Source organism: Citrus sinensis, chromosome 8, assembly GCF_022201045.2.
Source record: "Citrus sinensis cultivar Valencia sweet orange chromosome 8, DVS_A1.0, whole genome shotgun sequence".
Classification (NCBI taxonomy): Eukaryota; Viridiplantae; Streptophyta; class Magnoliopsida; order Sapindales; family Rutaceae; genus Citrus; species Citrus sinensis.
Window position 1 is genome coordinate 29,837,809 of NC_068563.1, and position 16,392 is coordinate 29,854,200.

The 16,392-nt window shown below is 35.9% G+C and overlaps 2 protein-coding genes across 2 annotated transcripts; both read left to right on the forward strand.

The window, feature by feature from the left end:
* The first annotated feature begins 2,835 nt into the window (after positions 1-2,835).
* Positions 2,836-11,260, forward strand: LOC102616241 (villin-1). The gene is made up of 23 exons (XM_006488439.4): positions 2,836-3,283; positions 3,444-3,639; positions 3,863-3,962; positions 4,124-4,192; positions 4,308-4,544; positions 4,800-4,977; positions 5,053-5,185; positions 5,526-5,691; positions 6,065-6,215; positions 6,330-6,415; positions 6,521-6,676; positions 6,834-6,902; positions 7,074-7,142; positions 7,279-7,416; positions 7,581-7,709; positions 7,968-8,115; positions 8,261-8,271; positions 8,843-8,983; positions 9,411-9,536; positions 9,725-9,784; positions 9,981-10,191; positions 10,486-10,643; positions 10,808-11,260. Exons 2-23 carry the CDS (start codon positions 3,584-3,586, stop codon positions 10,919-10,921), a joined length of 2,706 nt encoding a protein of 901 aa, XP_006488502.2. The 5' UTR covers positions 2,836-3,283; positions 3,444-3,583; the 3' UTR covers positions 10,922-11,260.
* Positions 11,261-12,016: 756 nt separating this feature from the next.
* On the forward strand, positions 12,017-15,827 carry LOC102616532 (non-specific phospholipase C1). Its single transcript, XM_006488440.4, has 3 exons — positions 12,017-13,339; positions 14,809-14,985; positions 15,319-15,827. Exons 1-3 carry the CDS (start codon positions 12,220-12,222, stop codon positions 15,639-15,641), a joined length of 1,620 nt encoding a protein of 539 aa, XP_006488503.2. The 5' UTR covers positions 12,017-12,219; the 3' UTR covers positions 15,642-15,827.
* Positions 15,828-16,392: the final 565 nt, after the last annotated feature.

Consider the following 16,392-nt stretch of genomic DNA (forward strand, 5'->3'; position numbering starts at 1 on the left):
ATAATTGGCTGATGTCAAGGAAGGCCCGAGTTTTAATGTTATTATCACCAGTCTTCGCAGTTAAATATTCTTCACAGTTGCCACTTCGGCCTTGGCCGAAGTGGTGGGCTGCTGCCCTCACAAGCATTGTGAGGGCAGCGGTTCTAGCCCCCACAAAAGTATTGTGGGGGCTAAATGTTCTTTATATCCTTTTCCCTTGCGAAATGCAAGTGGAGTATGGACATCCTCTCCTGTGAGGGGTTATTTGTATTAGGCATGTACTTCATAGAATTCATTGTAATAATGTAAGTCCCAATCATGTATATCTGATTGTAAATATCAGTGTAATACCTCTGCTACAATAGGCAGTTGTTGTAAATATCTGTGTAATGCAGTAATCTGATGATTAATCAGTCTCAAAAAAAAAAAAAATATTCTTCACAGTTAAAAATTCTTACCATACAATATATGAGTTGGATCCAATTAGTATGATTTAAGCATGCAATACATTTTGGGGCAGTGTTAGCTGAAAGCGAGGCTTGAGAATTAATTTATTTTGATGTGGATTTGGAAATTATAGTTTGTGCACATTGTGAATTTGTAACATTGAACACAATTTCATCCGTTACTCTTTCTTCTCATAATAATTTGTCATTTTATTTACATTTAAATTGGGTGCGTTTACTTCTTGGGTTGGGCAATCGGAATTCATAATCAAAATTATTAATAGTGTTTACTTCACAAAATAGAGTCAGAGATCATAATAAGAATCGTGGGGCTTAGGGAGATTGATTTCTAAGGATAGTGGTGGGAATGAGTCTCCCATTCCTAAGAATGACCATTTTGCCATCCCACAAAATTAAAAATACCCATTTTGTCCTTAGTTATAATTAATTAATATATTATAATAATTAATTAATTAAATTATTATAATTAATAAATATTAATACATTATTAACAATTAATTAATTAAAATTTTACAATTAATTAATATATTAATATATTATTAACAATAATCATTAATAATAATCATTTTTGAATAAATAATCATTATAATTAAAACATAAAATAAAAATTATGACAATAGTTTACTAAGTACTTTTTAATAATTTATTACAATTTAACTCATTCCAGTTATGATTTCAAGATAAAGTAAATACAATAATGGCAATTTCACTCATTTTGATTCCAATTTTTATAATTCAAATAGACAATTTATTCTAATTTCCATTCTCCATTCTCATTTCAGTGCATTCTCATTCATGCCCATTTCGATTCTAGCTCATTCTGATTCTAACTTATTAAACGCATCATTAAAACCTTCACCCATTCAACCAAAGAAAAAAAAATGAATAATCACTTCATAACTTGATATCTTTATTCAATTCGGTAGCTCAGTTGGTTCCAATAATAAGTAGTCTATATTAATCATTTATTTATTTTTCCCATTTTCATTATGTATCCAATCCCATTGCATTTTAAGTTCCCTACTATGGGTTTGGCTTTGGTGTAGTAGTTGTACCACGCCCTTATTCTTCTTTTGAGACTTAAGACTAGTTTGGTGATGCTATAATTTTTAAAATAATTATTGCTAGATATATTATGAAAATAATCAGTTATGATGAAAATTAATTAAATATTTTTAAAATAAAGTAAAATTTATTTTTAAATGTGTTGTAAGTTTTAAAAGCACTTATATGTGTTTTGTAAATTTTAGTGTTAAACTACTATAAAAATATAAATAATTGAATTGGATATAATGTAAAATAAAATTTATTCACACATTTATAAAACTTGTATATAAATTTTTTTATTGTGTATATATAATAATTGATAACTAAAATAAATATTATATATTATTAGTTTTATTTTTTATTTTGTTATCTCAATATTAATTGGTAATAACAACATTCTCTTTAAAGTCAATGCCTTTATTTCTCAATTAATAAGGACAATTTTGAATTTCTACAACATATACGAGGATATACATAGAATTATATTAATTATAAAATTGATTATCAAAATTAGCTTTTGAAAAACTATTTTTTACCTACTTTTCAAAATCTACTATAAGATGAGATAATTTTCCCAAAAGCGATTTAAAAAAATTAATTACTAAATACTTAAATTAACTTTTAAATTTTTAAATCACATTTAAAGCTTCCAAAAGCAATTCCAAATGGACACTTAATTATGAATGGTAATTTTTCTCGATGGGATGAGATTGTGATATATTTTTATCTCATAAAAAAATTCAGGAACGGGAGCAATATATTTTTTTTATCCCACTTGCATATATGGGACGAGAGTGGGAGAGACAAATTTTGTTCTATCTTATCTCATTGCCGACTAAGAATGAGAATTTTTTCAATTGGGATGTGATCCTGCAAGATCCCATCTCTTTTGGAACGGGATCAAGACATGTTTTTGTCCCAAAAAAAAAAAGGACGGAAGTGTGACATTTTTCTATCCCACTTACATATACATGATGAAATTGAGATTAATAAATCTCATTCCATCCCATCTCGTTCCATTACCAATCTTACACCTAGTTAACTATCAAATTTTTTTTGGCATCTTATACTCTTTTTGTTTGACAATATTTACAATTTTATTTATTTATAAATATTAATATACCTAATGTCCACATCCATAATACACATGACGATCTCTATTACAAGAAACATTAAATTCTACTAAAGAACTTTTTAATAGAAAATTATTTATGTGTAGCAGTTGCAGTAGCACAAGTGCTATTATTATTGTTGTTCTTCATGCGATACATCAATTTTTTGTTATCATCATCAATATTTGTCACTTACGATTGATCGATTAGCACGCTTAGGTCCCACTCGAAAAACGCAAGCCAGGCACGCCGTTTCGCCAAAAAGTTGAAAACATAGTAGCGGGAAAACACCCGTAATGTGGCGGCAACTCATAACCTCTGTGCCCAGCTGCATACGGCCACTGGCCAGACACTGCCGCCTTAACTTCACTCCTCAGCCAGGCCTTCAGCAATTCAACTTTCCTTTCAATAATATTTCTTTTAATTAAATTAAACAACAAAAAGCTCACCACTTTCAGGAGTGGGCCCCGTGTTAGCTGGACGATAATGCCAAACATATCATTCATCCTCCTTCTTCTTCTTCTTCTTCTCTCTCTTTAAACTTTTTAAATTACTCAAATTGCGTATCCATTTCCACATTCATCATAATTAATTTGTTGACCAAAATTTCAATTCATTGACAGATTCAAACAAAACAACTCTCCTTCGCTCTCTTGTTCAAATCTAAATAGAGGAGAGGTTGTTAACTAACTTTTGTTTATATATTGTTATTTTTGTTTTGGATAGATTAAAATTTTTGTTTATTTTGATTATTATTCATCTTTTGGTCGTTTATCATGATCGCTGCTGTATGAAAATGGAGCATGTTTAATTTCAACTTTTTTTTTTTGGGCTTCAGAAAGAAACACGAAGAAAGAACTGTAAGATATTGAAATTCGACGCTCGGCCTCGGCCTCGGCCTCGGCCTCGGCCTCTGCAGGTTTATATTTTAATTGTCGCGACGTTTCGTTTGGTGGAGTTTCAGAGCTACGAAAGACAATGTCTCTTCACAGCAAGGACATTGATTCGGCATTCGATGGTGCAGGAAAGAAGCTGTATCCTTAATTCCTTATCATTTATTTGTTCTAAAATTTCTGAGATAAATGAACTAATAGAGTTATCTTTTACTTAATTGTAAAAATATAGCATGTACTTGCTTTTCGAGGAAACTTGTATTAGCATTTTGTCTTGAAGCAATTAAAGTCAAAGTTCTAGAAGATTTGGTTGTAAACTAGTTCATTTATTCTATCCTAGTATCCTTAACCGAATTATGTACAGTGGTTTGGAAATCTGGTGCATTGAGAATCTTCAGTTGGTATCTGTTCCTAAGTCTTCGCATGGCAAATTCTATACTGGAAGTGCCTATGTCATTCTAAATGTAAGTTTTGCGGGAGTTAATCAAATTTCATTTCGAATTATTAAGCCATGGACGAATTTCGGAAACCTTACTTGACATTTGATATCTTGGTGTTTATTTTGAAAATTCACTCAGTTGATCTTTAATACAAGTTTATTCCTCTCGATTGTTGTCTGTGACAGACTGCTTTGCTAAAAAGTGGTCCTCCTCAGCATGACATACATTATTGGCTGGGAAATGATGTGAACGAGGTCTGTTATGGTTTCTGTTCAATTGTGTGATTTGAGTGATATTTTGTTAACCAACTTTGATATTTGACATCTCCTTCAGCGCAAAAGTGTTTGAGGTTGTTCACTGTGTTGGCAGGAGGACTCGACTTTGGTATCTGATAAAGCACTTGAGTTAGATGCAGCTCTTGGCTCCTGCACCGTGCAATATAGAGAAGTTCAAGGCCAAGAGACAGAGAAATTCTTATCTTATTTTAGACCATGTATTATACCTTTAGACGGAAAATACTCTTTGCGATCAGGGAAATCAAATGGTGAGACATACAAAATCAGCATGTTAACATGCAAAGGAGATCATGTCGTTCGTGTTAAAGAAGTAAGCTATGTTTGAAGTTAGATAAATTTAGTATGTAACTAAACTGAGTTAACTTCCTTGAACAAAAAGAAAATTTGAAGAAGGAAAGGAAAAGCAATTAGCCAATTGTTGCTTGGGGGGAAAAAAATCCATCTTTCTTCCTTACCTTTTAATGATATATGCTAGCACTTATCATATTCTCTATGATTTGGCTATATATTCATATGTTTGCCGTGGTGTGTGTTCTAAAATTTTTCTCGGTCAAAAAATTTTCAGGTGCCTTTTTCTCGGTCATCCTTGAACCACAATGATGTCTTCATAGTTGACACTGCATCAAAAATTTTCCTCTTCAGTGGTTGCAACTCTAGCATCCAAGAAAGGGCTAAAGCCTTGGAGGTTGTTCAGTATATCAAAGAAGATAAACATGGTGGAAAGTGCGGGGTGGCAACTGTAGGTCGGAATCTTTCTATTTCTTGATTTTTGTTCTGTCTAAAGGATATTCTACTTGATAACCTTTCTGTTGCTGCAGAGGATGGGAAATTTGTTGGAGATTCTGATGTTGGTGAATTTTGGAGTTTATTTGGTGGTTATGCTCCTATTCCCCGGGATTCACCTTCTGCTTTTCAGCAACAACCTGATACTCCTTCCACTACGTTTTTCTGGTTAGTTTTGTCTTGGTATCTTGAGAAATCTATGTGATTTGATTCTGCTTTCGTTCCTCATTGTTGTGAAGCTTGTGTGTTACCACTTCAAATTACCAATTCTTGGTTAAGCCTTAGATGAGTAGAATTTTCTTGGTTAAGCCTTAGATGAGTAGAATTAAGTTGCACGTATATGTAATTGAAATATATTTTGTACCCATTTTTCTTAGTTTATAAAGGAAGCCTTTTTCAAACTCATTAACTTGTGTAATGTCATCTCCATTTAGTCATCTTGTTCTTTTCACATTTTTATCATACCAAACTTCTGATTATCCTTCTAATGTTGATCTTTTATTGACAGGATTAATCTTCAGGGAAAATTATGTCAAATTGCAGCCAATTCGTTGAACAAGGATATGCTTGAAAAAGATAAGTGCTATATGTTGGACTGTGTTAATGAAGTTTTTGTTTGGATGGGAAGAAATACCTCAATAACAGAACGGAGGATATCCATCTCTGCTTCAGAAGTAAGAACTCTCTCTCTCTCTCTCTCTCTCCCCCCACCGACATGCTGAGGCTGTTCAGACTCTTACAAGATGGACTTCCCTAAAATACTACCTTCTGTCTTAGCATGAAAGTTCATTGTATTAGAGTCAACCTTTGAAGTTGTACATTTGTATCTCCAAAAGAGTTACTGTAATGGCTCTCTAAACTTGTATCTTATACCACAGATGTATTAAGTTAATAAATATATGATGTAGTCCACTGAATGTTTGGAAAATGGGTCATTCTTACAGGGAAGAACATGTTTGTTTATGAATGTGACATTGTGACTGACAGTATTTGCAAGCCAATTACTGGGGATTATTCTTGACTTAGTTACTAGCTTCTCTTTTGCAGGATTTTCTCAGAAATCAGGGCAGAACAACTGGAACTCATTTAACGTTTTTAACTGAAGGTCTAGAAACTACCGTATTTAGATCTTACTTTGATAGTTGGCCTCAGATAGCAGAACCCAAGCTTTATGATGAAGGTCGAGAAAAAGTAGCAGGTTTGTAACTATTGCCACGAAGTTTTTAAAATGTTAAGGAAATAGCAGCTTTGTTCCTTATGATAGTGCTCTAGTCCTCATACATGTAAATTTCTTCTCCGCTTTTCACACCAGCAATATTCAAGCAACAAGGTCATGATGTGAAGGAGCTTCCCGAAGAAGACTTTGAGCCCTATGTTAATTGCAGAGGCATACTTAAAGTAGCTCTTTCTCTTTCTTCCTAGTTTCTTTCTTCTCTCTAAGACCACTTCTCTAATTTAGCTTATTTTCATATATTTTGTGCTGATGCAATGGTGAAATTTCAGGTTTGGCAGGTAAATGGTGATGAACTGTCACTTCTTCCAGCTGCAGAACAGATGAAGCTTTTCAGTGGAGATTGCTATATTGTTAAGTACACATACCCTGGCAATGGAAGGGATGAGAATATTATTTATGCATGGTTTGGTCATGAGAGTATGACGGTAAGCTTAGTGTATGAGTGATGGACACTTTCTTAGTGGGCCTCAATGGTTATCAAAACAATTTATTTGAATTAATTATTTGGTTCTCTTTATTCCTTAATAAACTCTCGGATCATGCTTTCGCCTTCTTTTATTTCTTAGTTTTTCTATGTTTCAGGAAGACAGAGCTGCTGCCATCTCCCATATGAGCGCCATTGTTGATTCAACCAGGGGGGAAGCAGTCATGGTACATTCTCTTGTGCACAAATCATTGAAACACTTCATGTACTGCACATGAAGTTGATTAAAGTTGATAATAATACTTGTCAATATTGTGTCCATGATTATTTACTTGCTCTTGCTGAATTGCTCAATTAAATGACTTCTTAATAATGTAACTTATATGAATATGATTTAGGCTCAAGTTCATCAGGATATGGAGCCAGTTCAATTTTTCTTGATCTTTCAATCATTGATTGTCTTTAAGGTTTGTACTTTGGAGGTTCCTTTTTGTTTTATTTCTTTAAAACTCAGTAAAATGGATAGTATTTTTCGGGTTTGGAGGAAATACATAGATAAAAATGACATGTGCTTTAGTCTTTTTGTCTTGCCTTTTCTTCTAGGGAGGTTTAAGTGCACAATACAAGAAGTTTATTGTAGAGGAAGGTATTGTGGGTGAAACTTATGATGAAAAAAAGACGGCTCTTTTCCGTATTCAAGGCACAAGTCCTAGCAACATGCAAGCATTCCAAGTTGATCGAGTAAGTTTGAGCTCTGGAAATAATCTCCAAGGAGGCGGCTTTCTTTCTGGTCTTCAAAGAATGAAGATTGCATGAGTCGATCTTTTTATTTTTTTATTTGGTTTGTTATGCTACCATGAGCCCCTTATCTATGTACTAATTAATTTTGAAACAAATTGTTGCAGGTTTCAACTTGCCTGAATTCATCTTATTGTTACATCCTGCAAAATGGAGCATCTGTTTTTACTTGGATTGGGAATCTGTCATCTAGTAGAGACCATGACCTTCTTGACAGAATGGTTGAATTGATTAATGTGTGTACCGCGTCTTCTGAACTTGAACACGTGATATTAGAATCTTCAACTGGAGCAAGATTTTATCAATGCATCCACTACAAGATTTAAAATGAATTAAATCGTTGATGCTCTAAATATTGCACTAAAACTTCCATTGGGACTAAAGTCTAAAGTGCTAATTACATGATTATATCAAACACTACTAATTTTTCTTTTGTTTCCTGCACCTCATCATAACGATTCTCCTTTTTTATCCTTTCTTTATGGCATTTTCAGCCGACATGGCAACCCATATCAGTGAGGGAAGGAAGTGAACCAGAAGTTTTCTGGAATGCACTTGGTGGAAAATCAGAGTATCCACGAGAAAAAGAGATAAAGGGATTCATTGAAGATCCACATCTATTCACATGTACCTTGACCGAAGGTAAGCAGAACACCCTTTGTTTTTAGTTTATTTTCTCACAGGTAATTTGGTTGTCTTGAATCAGAAGCATCCTAGCTGTAGTGGCGGTAATTCTTCTCTAATTGTGGGTTGTTCTGTTGCTGCTTCGATCATTCTCCCTTTTCAGGTGATCTCAAGGTACACACGTGTGCTATTTTATAGACTGACATGCAAACAGTTTGATAGTTACTTAGAGATGATAGTTAAGGCAATTGGAGCAGATTAATTCTTTACTTGACAGTATGTTGTGAAAACAAATACCTGTTAATTAAGTTTTATTTGTTTACAGTCAAGAAAATACTGATTCATACAACTCATTTCATATCAAACTTCATAAAAGTTCATTCAATGGGAATCCCCTCCCAGCTTTTCTTTTTTTCACTCCCTGTACGTCAATTCAGTCTGCTTGTTTAAATTATAGGCTGCTACACTTTTTGATGTTGTTTTGACTTTGTTTCGTTTTGTTCTTCAGAACTAGTCCGGATTCTGAAGACAGTTCTTTTCCTGAAATTCAATAAATATCCATTCTCTTCACCTGAAGAATTTTAAATTTTAAAAGGAAAATTCAGTTCAGGGTTTCAGGATCTTCATTTCTGTTATTAGGAACAAACAGTAAAGTATAGTGGATAATCAAGCTAGTGCAGTCTCATGAAGTCAGAAGTTTTCTTGTAGAGTCGTTGATTGACTGTTGATACGACCTAACTTTCAGGTGAAGGAGATATACAACTTCACGCAGGATGATTTAACTACTGAAGACATTTTAGTGCTGGACTGCTGCAGAGAAATATATGTTTGGATTGGATGTCATTCAGATCTTAATTCGAAACAACAGGCCCTCAATATTGGCCAGGTAATTATTCATTTCAACTTGCAATGCTCAAGGTGAAATTCTTTTGATCAGTTACTTTGACGGCTATTGTGAGTTTGACCATATACCTCAATGTTTATACAATGTGCCTCAATGTTTATGTTAGTGTTGACCACATTCATTTATTGGAATTACTTCAGAGGATACGCCTTAAATTGGTATTCGATCTAAATCTTGCAAAATTTAATGCTTCATAGGAAATTGGTCATTTGTTTATGTTTTGCATTAGTCTAAAGTTTATAACCACTACCTAATCCAGGTGACGATTCTTTTGTGGTAATGCATCGCCACCTACAAGTAATTGAACACTTCAAATCATTGCAAGATCTATGGTTGGCTCATTATGGTGCATACTTGATACTTTTCACCTAAGTTATGTTATCATTTTCTTTTACTCCTACAATTGCAGAAATTCCTTGAGACAGACATTCTGGTTGAAGGACTGTCTCTGGAGACTCCTATCTATGTCGTTACAGAAGGGCATGAACCACCTTTTTTCACCTGCTTCTTCGCATGGGATCCCTTGAAAGCAAAAGTAAGTGGAGCACTTGCCATCCTAGTTGATTATATTTTTGCTCTCCTCCAGGATTGGGAATCACTTTAACCTTACTTCATGGACATTATTGTGAAAACCAATTGTAGACATGCATGATATGTGTCCAGGTAGCATATATATTTGAGGATATCACTTAAAGACTAAGTTAATATATTTGCTGGTTTCAGATGCACGGTAACTCATTTGAGCGAAAGCTTGCTATTTTGAAGGGAAGACCAAGTATAGAAGTAAGTGACAACTGTTTTGTATGCCTGATTGTTTGTTGGCTAACATGCCATGCATTTAAGGGAAATCAGATTTGCTTTATATTTTTATGACTTTTAGAGTACAATTTCTTAAGAATATATGTATCTTGGAGCTGAGATTCACTGACTAGTTCCTATAGGAAGATTTATTTTATTTATGATATAAATGATCATTCAGGCATCTGTAAGAAACTCATGGAAACCTTACTTCGGAGAGACTACTCCAGACAGTTTGAGAAGCAGATCCGTCAGTTCAAATGGTTTGCAAGGTAGTGGGAGTCCTATACCAAGCATATCAAGTTCAAAATTGAACTCTGCAGATAGACACAGAGCATTCTGTGAAACTCCAACAGCCCAGCTGCTCTTTTCAGAATCGACTCTTGATAAAGGTAGCTATGCTAATGAATCATCCTTTAATTCGTCCAGTAGCCACAAAAACGTTAAAATTAAGGTTTATGCATTAAGTTTCTGCAACTGAAATGAGACAAGTTGAGTCGCATTGAAGAGATCCCACTAATTGAAACTTGATTTAGTCTCATTAATACTCATTCAAACATCACTAGACTATTCTACCATTATCTCTATATTTTTTGAGATCATTATTATGCTTGTTTCTTTTCCCCCCTATTCCTCTAATATCTTGAAAAGGCTGTTAATATGTAGATTAATCATTGTTATTGCAGATTCTCTGACTGGAGAGCCAAGCTCCTCTTCTAAGAGCACTAAGGCAATTCAGTTTAATGAAAGTGAAGCTGGGGTCAGCTCATTGATATATTCATACGAACAATTGCGAGTAGATTCAAGGAACCCTGTGATAGGCATAGATGTGACCAAAAGAGAGGTATCTCCTGTTGCTTTTATCTTGGAATAGCTTGCTTAAGTCAGTTTAATCTCCTTTAAAAAAAAATGTCAGTTTAAGCATTACATGCCTCTTGCATTTTATGCTAATATCAGTCTTCAGTACAATGCAGTAACCAACTATCTGCACTTTCTTCTTCCGTTCAGGCATATTTACCTGAAGAGGAATTTCAAGAAAAATTCAAAATGACTAAAAGAACCTTTTATGAGCTTCCCAAATGGAAACAGAACAAGTTCAAGATGTCTCTTCATCTTTTTTAGAGCACGCCACCTTGAGGTTAGAGGCAGTCAGGTTCCGGCGAATGAATAGGTTAGGTAAATGTCTCCCCTTTAAACCTAGTCCATGGTTTGAACTCAGTCGCTATCCAGATTAGTTTTTTACTAGAGCAGTCTTTGAGTGAGGAGCACTTATTCTAACACTTCATTTTCTATATTTATTTTTATAAAGTCTGTTTTAACAATTCTGAATTGAGTGAATAGTGAGTGTGTGTATGTAGATAGAGAGAGAGTCTGTGACGGGACGCAATTGAACAATTGCGTCGGCACAATTAAGACTTTAGCATTCTTTCGTGAATCCGAATTCGTTCAAAACCATTAAAATATTAAATGATGTTAACCTTACCCTCAGCCTCCGATTGGCTGTGCAGTTGCTAAAATATTACCACCAACAAAAGCTTTCCACTTATTAAGTTTCAATGAAAAAGACGTCCAAAACCTTTTTTACCAAAATCATGAAAAGGGCGTATGCCCCAGCATCATCAAACCCTGAATGGAAAACAACTGATAAAATATACAATAAAATGCCTAGTCGGCTGAAGAACTGAGGAATCAATCCTAGAATATGCACCAATGGATTTAACTAGCTGGTGAGCAAGACAAAAATCTTATTGCAAAGAATATTTTAGTCATATTAAACATCGTTATTATTCTATAACAACTGTATAAAGGCCATGGATGCTTCCTTGGATGCTTCTTATATAAGTCAAACTATGCTAGATTAAAATTATTAAGTTGTCGCATAAAGAACCAAAAGCTACAGCTTGTACTCTCATAAGAGTTCACGACAAAGAACGTATCAGAATTAGAATGTAGATGAATCACGTATGCTTACAATTTTAATTTGTCGTATCAGAAGTAGAATGTAGATGAATCACGTATACTTACAATTTTAACGAGGAAAACGATTAAAAGCTAGTATTAAAACGACGTTAAATTGTAGCTTATATTTGTTCTAAAGTGACGTCAAACCGTATTTTGTCCTCAAAAATCATAATTTTTTTTGGATAAATTATCTTAATGACCGCTCCAAGAAGGTTCCATAACGGATTGAACGCCGAATGATTGCTTAAGCGTCGGCCACGTGTCAGATAACTGGTTGAACGCTCCCACCCAAATTCTTTCTTCCCCACACAAAACTGAAAAGTATACATACGTTTCTTTCTCCAAAGCCTATTATTTGCAGAGCCCACACGAGTAGACGGATTCTTCATGTTTCCTACTTTACTAAACTCTCAAGCAACTCCATTCCTTTAATCATCGGATTTTCTCAGCTGCCGGTGATGGCGAGCTACCGTCGACGAGGAGGAATACCCCTCGCCATTATTTTGTTCCTCTACCTCATAATTTCATCCCAGCCCCTCGACTTTGACAATTTGCACAAAAGCCACCGCAAAATCCAAGGCCCGATCAAAACCGTAGTAGTCCTCATCATGGAAAACCGCTCCTTTGATCACATCCTCGGCTGGCTTAAGTCAACCCGACCCGACATCGACGGCCTTACCGGCAAGGAGTCAAACTCAGTCAACATTTCCGACCCTAAGTCTCCCAAAGTCTTCGTTTCTGACGACGCAATTTTCGTTGACTCCGACCCGGGCCATTCCTTTCAAGCGATCCACGAACAAATCTTCGGGTCGAATGTCATCTCCCCCAACTCTGCTCCAATGATGAACGGTTTTGTCCAGCAAGCGATGAGTATGGACCCCGACATGGCGAGAACCGTCATGAGCGGGTTCAAACCTGAGGTTATACCGATTTACACTGAGTTGGCTAACGAGTTCGCCGTCTTCGACCGGTGGTTCGCTTCCGTTCCGTCGTCGACTCAGCCGAACCGGTTCTACGTTCACTCCGCCACGTCGCACGGCTGCCAGAGCAATGTGAAGAAAGATCTAATCCACGGATTCCCTCAAAAAACGATTTTTGATTCTGTTGACGAAAATGGCCTCACCTTCGGTATTTATTACCAAAATATCCCCGCCACTTTGTTTTTCAAATCTTTGCGAAAGTTGAAGCACTTGACTAAATTCCACAGCTACGGGTTGAAGTTCAAGAGGCACGCGAGGCTCGGCAAGTTGCCGAACTATGCGGTGATTGAGCAGCGGTACTTCGACATCTCGTTATTTCCGGCGAACGACGATCATCCGTCGCATGACGTGGCGGCAGGGCAGAGGTTCGTGAAGGAGGTGTACGAGACCCTAAGGAGTAGCCCGCAGTGGAACGAAATGGCTTTCCTGATTACGTACGATGAGCATGGCGGCTTTTTTGATCACGTGCCGACCCCCGTTTCTCACGTGCCCAGCCCCGATGGGGTTATTGGGCCTGACCCGTTTTTCTTTCGGTTTGACCGATTGGGCGTTCGGGTCCCGACTTTGTTGATTTCGCCGTGGATCGACAAGGGCACTGGTAAGTCGTTATGTTTTTGCTTATTTCTGTTTGTTCTGTGCATGACTAACGATTTGTTGTTTTTTTAAAATAATTTCTCATTTTTATGCCAAAAACTGATGTTTACATACGTGCAAATTTGTACAAAATCAATTTGCTCTGTAGACACATGGCTAACTAGTAACTGTGGTAGTGCCATGTCATATGTGACACACTTCCATCTTCCGACAATTATGATCTCAGATTTTGCATCATCCGTCAAGTTAAGGCATAAGTTTGTAATTGTAATTTGTGACCAGTATGAAGAATCTGTGATCACTATTATAAAAAAAAACTTGACAAGCGAAGGTAGTTTCTCCCCATTTTATTTTTGTATCCTCGGTTTGTAAGTTTAGTATTATTGATTTTTATATTGTCTATGATGGGCTGTAGCATTGGAGTTATTGGAGTTTAAATGTTGCTCATTATGTAAGTTTGAAATTTATTTAGTTATTTGCTTTTGGTGTATGGATTGTTGATTCTATTTTGTATATGATGTTTAGTTAACTTTAGGATTGTGCTTTGATTGATCTGGAGCAAAAGTTAGGGTTTAGTTGGATAATTTCCTGTTTTCTGTTTATCTATAAATATAAACGGTTTTTGATATTTGTGGCATAGGGTTAGATTTTTGGTGTTTTATTTGGGTTGGTTGAGTTTTGTTTCCCTACGTCATTTTGCCATGTGGCTGGAGATTTTCTGCAGGTTGTTATATGAAGTTTCCTACGGTTATATTTAGTTAGATTTTGATCTTATTTGTGTATCATGTATCCTCTGTGTGTTTGCTAATTTTGTCAATTTGGAATTAGCTTCTAACACTATGGTTGGTTTGTATTTGTGAGAGATTGAGAAAATATCTGTAGGCCTTGTTTGATAGGTAAGCAGCCTTCTGCATCTGGCTGCTGCAGATGTAGTTGGTGATGTCGTTGTAAGGAGAAGAAACCTCAACTTAAGCTCTTTTTCCAGAGATCTTAAAATAGGTTCCGCCGATGGTTTGGCAGCAAGTAATACCTTAAAACAAACAAAATCTATTGGTGAAGGCTACTTTATTGCTGCACTTTTGGTACAAGAATATGATTATATATAAAGGAGCCTAGTCCTAAACTACTGCAATTTCTCTGTCTGTTGTGCAAATCTTGTAAACTGTACATGAGTAGTTGAAATCTCGATTTGACGACTAGTTGATATTATTTCTTCAGTGACTGATCAAAGCAACCATTTAACAGCTTACGTTTTGAACTCAGGACATGAATAATGAAACTTAAAATTCTGTTTTTCATACTCTTGTTAATGGAACTGTGGGGTTTTAATGCATCTTTATACTAGTTGTTGATCGTGAACAATGAAAACCAGACAGTAACTTTTACAGGCCTATATTGTTAACCTGGACCTCTGGATTTAAAATATGTTTATTGTCCTTTGATCTCTGATTAACTATTTTGAGTTTTGTGCAGTGATCCATGGATCAAATGGACCAACTCCACATTCAGAATTTGAACATTCATCTATACCTGCAACTGTGAAGAAGCTTTTCAACCTAAAATCCAACTTTTTGACAAAGAGGGATGCATGGGCTGGCACTTTTGAGAAGTTCCTTCAACTCCGTAAAACTCCACGTGATGACTGTCCAGGTTGGAATGAAACCCCTTGATCATAAAACTTGATTTGTGTTTTCTTTGTGGTTTTTGTCTTTCGTTAACAGAGGCCCTCATGGTGAATATATATACATGATATGAATGGCCTTGTTCCAAGCACTGTGTGATTGTTTCTCTTATATAATCCCTTAGCTGGGACCCATGTAGTACTTAGGCTCATAGTGATATGGATTTTCTGCTAGTGAATTTATGGTGTTTTTCCAAACCTAAGGTTGCAGTATGAGGTTCATTTGGATAACTTTCACCAATGGAGTTTTAGTTCATCTCATTGCGTCTATGATACAAATTAACCCTGAAACTTTTACACAGTTACTCTACCTGAGGTGACAAGGTCTCTTAGACCATGGGGACCTAGGGAAGACAAGGAACTCTCAGAGTTCCAAGTTGAACTGATCCAGCTTGCAGCCCAGCTAGTTGGTGATTATGTCCTGAATACTTACCCGGATATGGGCAAAAATATGACAGCGGGTGAAGCCAACAGATATGCAGAGGATGCAGTCAAGAGATTTCTTGAAGCTGGAAAGGCTGCTATAAGAGCTGGAGCCAATGAATCTGCAATTGTGACTATGAGACCTTCCCTCACAAGCCGAACTGCAGGAGGAGATTATGGCAGCTATGCAAAGGCGTATTGACACCTTCCACGACTACCATTTGTAATTAGAAATTTAAGCACAAATGCTGTTGTCTGTATATGTATTTATTGTAGGTCGACGGCAACATCCACTTGGCACCCAAGTTGTTGCCATGAAACATTTAGGCAGATGAATTGCATGGCATCATATCATCAGTAATATCTTAATTTGGAAGTGTTGGATATATTCGCTTTCTTGTCTTCCCCATTTCTTGTTGCTTTAAGGTGGGATGAAAATCATGTGGCTTTTGTATTATTTAAATTTTAGATGAAAGAAAACAAGACACCCTATTTGTATGTGAATAGACAAGTCATTTTGTGACATGACGACGTAGATTTTGACCAACCATCAAAGGCTTTTGTCTCCTTGGTTGTTCAGAATGATGGAAGATAAGGAGCATGCAGGGGCATTAATGTAATCTCTTAATGCTGTATGATTAAGCAATCAACTTTGCTTGTTTCAAACATCGTCAGCGACCCGTGATTCATTACCCGATGATGTGGTGAAATTGTCTCACTAAAGATTTTCTCTTCTATCTATTTAGGTGAGTTATCGAGCCTGGAATTGTGCCCAAAAAAAAACTAGAGGGTAAAGGGAAGCCTTACCCTTGCCCCCAAGTACAGGGTCTTGAAAACAAACTAACATCTAATGGAGCTTCCTTGCAGCGAAAGGATAGCCTGAATTTCCTGTCTTCAAGTTACATTTCATTTTTCTTTTTTCAAAGGATTCCACAGTTAGTTTTGTGACGTAG